The following is a 3,207-nucleotide window of genomic DNA, read 5'->3' as shown; positions in this document are numbered from 1 at the left end:
GGGAAGGGAGCAGCAGCAGTGAAGGATTTGACCCTCCTGCCACTGATGGGCACTTCTTTGGGGCCCGGAGTCAGCTGCGCCACCCCACCCCCTCCCTCTCCCTATCCCCTGTAGCCCTCAGTATGGCGAAGGTTCCCGCCTTACCACGTGGGACAGACCTCTGACCCTGGCTCAGAGTCTTTCCCCATCCCAACAGAATGCAGGCTGGTGAGATTGGGGAGATGAAGGATGGAGTCCCAGAGGGAGCACAGCTTCAGGGACCGGTTCATCGAAATCCAACTTACCATCCAAGGTACCATAGGGGACCTCCTCGCCCACAACCTGCCCCAACTGTGGGAGAGGCTGAAGATAAAGAGAATCAGCAAGCCGCCATGATCCAAATCAGCCATCTGCTCATTGTGGATACCAGCGCCTCTACAATGTGGGCATTGCCCCCATCCTCCCAATGCTCCTTCACAAGATGGCAGAGACCAAGGCAGGGGAAGCACCACCTGAGAACCCTGCTCCAGTCACCCACCCAGCAGGGTAACACCAGGCCCCAGGCACCTAGACCCGTGGTCGGCAAACCGAGGCTTGCGAGCCACATGCGGCTCTTTGGCCCCTTGAGTGTGGCTCTTCCACAAAGTACCACGTGCGGTTGCGCATGTACAGTGCAACTGAAACTTCGTGGCCCATGCGCAGAAGTCGGTATTTTGTGGAAGAGCCACACTCAAGGGGCCAAAGAGCCGCATGTGGCTCGAGAGCTGCGGTTTGCCAAGCTGCATTTCAAAAGAAATTTTATGATCCTATTTATTCCTAGGATGAGGGGAGGATAACATTTTTGTTTTGTTATGTGATTGAAAATGTGAAGCATGAAGTTCTTCAAAAATAAAATTTTTACCCTTGGGGAAAAAAGAATTTAGTTGTCCCTTGTTATCTGTGGGGGATTGGTTCCAGGACCCCCCACAAATACCAAAATCTGCAGGTGCTCAAGTTCCCTGTATAAAATGGTATAAATCAATGCACACAGTAAGCTGACCACATCCGTGGACTCCCAACAGAGGATCGAAAACAGCACAGGTCTGGCCCGTGTGGCTCAGTTGGTTGAGCATTGTCGGGGGGCACTGACAGGTCGCCAGTTCCATTCCTGGTCAGGGCACATGCCCAGGTTGCAGGTTCGATTCCCAGTAGGGGGCATGCAGAAGGCAGCCAATCAATGATTCTCTCTCATCGATGTTTCTATCTCTCCCTCTCCCTTCCTTGCTGAAATCAATACAAATATATTTTTAAAAAACAAAGAAAACAGTACAGGTATTTATTGAAAAACATCCATGTACAAGTGGACTCACACAGTTCAAACCCGTGCTGTTCTAGAGTCAGTTGTATATGGTCAGTGAAATCATGGGCACCCCCCTCCAGACGTGCTTGCTTATGTCTCCTTTCCAGTCACTCCAGCTATAAACCTCAGGGGCATTTCTGACTGTTTCTGTGCTCCCCGCTACAACTCCATGTCCACAATTATCATCCTAGTCTAGGGCCTTTATAAAAAACCTTTCAATGCACCCGGAAGACACCCAACCAACTGAGCCACACAGGGCAGAGCTAGGCTAGGGCCTGTCACTTCCACCCTGGAGCACTACAAAGACTCATTTCCACAACTACTTCAGTGATGGATCGGGGTCGAGCACAATGATGAACAAGGACCCAGTCCATACCTCATGAACTTTCAGTCCAGCCTTTCTCCTCTATGGTCTCCCGCTCCACACTGTTCTTTCCTTCACCACACTCCATCCTGCATCACTCCCAGTACCACCTGTTACCCCCCTAAAAAAACATCAATTACTGCCCTAACCGGTTTGGCTCAGTGGATAGAGCATCAGCCTGCAGACTCAAGGGTCCCAGGTTCGATTCCAGTCAAGGGCATTTACCTTGGTTGTGGGCACATCCCCAGTGGGGAGTGTGCAGGAGGCAGCTGATCGATGTTTCTCTCTCATCAATATTTCTAACTCTCTATCCCTCTCCCTTCCTATCTGTAAAAAATCAATAAAATATATTTTTTTTAAAAAACATCAATTACTGCCCTAATGCCTATCGGCAAAAAGCCCAAATCCCCTCCCCCACCCCAACTGGAAATGACGTTTCTCTTCCTCTTTGTCCACCCCCATTCTCTCAATCCTTCAAGACACTGCTCCAGTCTCCCCTTCTCTTGTGGTCTTCCCCAAACAAACAACAAGCTTTCTCTTTCTTCTTTCTACTGTACTTCGCACTTGCACTCTCGCTATACTCGTCTGTCCGTCATTCTCAATGAGATTCCAACTCATCTGCAAATGTGGTCAGCCTCTTTACCCTGCACACAGGAGGGGGCACTGTACATTCTAGACTTCTTTCCCCTTTGCTCACTGCTGTCTGGTCACACTGGCCACAAAGGCCTTTCAGTTTTCAAACCTCAGGCCAGCCCTGGCCGGTGGGGCCCCGTTGGCTGAGCGTCCTCCGGTGCAGAGAGGTCGCCAGTTCCACTCCCGGTCAGGGCACACGCTGGGTCCCCAGCAGGGGGCGTGCAGGAGGCAGCCGATAGATGCTTTTCTCCCTTCCTCTCTCTAAAGTAAATAAAAACATCTTTTAAAAACACACACCTCAAGCCAGCTCCCGCCAGACCTTTGCACGGGATGCTCCCTATTCTGCAGCATCCTTCCGCCAGCTATTCTTCGACATATAAACATAAGAAAGTTCTCTTCCCTCTCCACCGCCTGGCACGGGACAGCTGCTGGGCAACAAGCTATTGAAAGGATGATTCTTTTAAAGTGAACGAATGAACGATGGACGAAGCCAACCATTTCATAACGTCTAGGCCCCGACCCATCGTACCGCTTCTCTGATCCAATTTCCAGAGTCTACAGAGCGTGGCTGGCGTTCACCGGAAGAGACGGGGTGCAGTCAAGGTCGAGGCCCCCAGGCTCCTCTCCTCCCAGGCGCCTGGTCATGGCAGAGGACCCTGCTGCCATCCAAACCCTCAGCCGCCCACGGGCTCCCTCGCCCGGCCTCACCTCCCACGCAGGCCAGCGCTGCCTTGAAGGCGCAGCTTTCCATCGCCTTCTCGATCATCTTCTGCTCCTCACTCTTGGTCGGACTCGGGATCCCGCCCAGGCTCCCGGGCTCCAAGGGCCTGGGCTGGCGCTTGTCACCCACCAGGTGCTGCAGAAGAAGGCTGTACTGCAGCGGCGCTTCGGC

The 3,207-nt window shown here is 52.4% G+C and overlaps 1 protein-coding gene across 1 annotated transcript in view; it reads right to left on the bottom strand.

Moving 5' to 3' along the window:
- TIMM22 (translocase of inner mitochondrial membrane 22 homolog (yeast)) overlaps window positions 1-3,207 on the bottom strand; it is a gene marked incomplete at its 5' end in the record, with an annotated part of 7,116 nt that extends 3,909 nt beyond the window's left edge. The window contains one exon of the mRNA XM_005858348.2: window positions 3,024-3,207. Coding sequence (XP_005858410.1) covers window positions 3,024-3,207 — 184 coding nt within the window. The remainder of the gene's footprint in view (window positions 1-3,023) is intronic.

This window comes from Myotis brandtii, unplaced genomic scaffold (assembly GCF_000412655.1).
Source record: "Myotis brandtii unplaced genomic scaffold, ASM41265v1 scaffold1167, whole genome shotgun sequence".
Lineage (NCBI taxonomy): Eukaryota > Metazoa > Chordata > Mammalia > Chiroptera > Vespertilionidae > Myotis > Myotis brandtii.
Note: the sequence above shows the minus strand (reverse complement) of the source record. Positions and strands in the feature narration are given on the sequence as shown.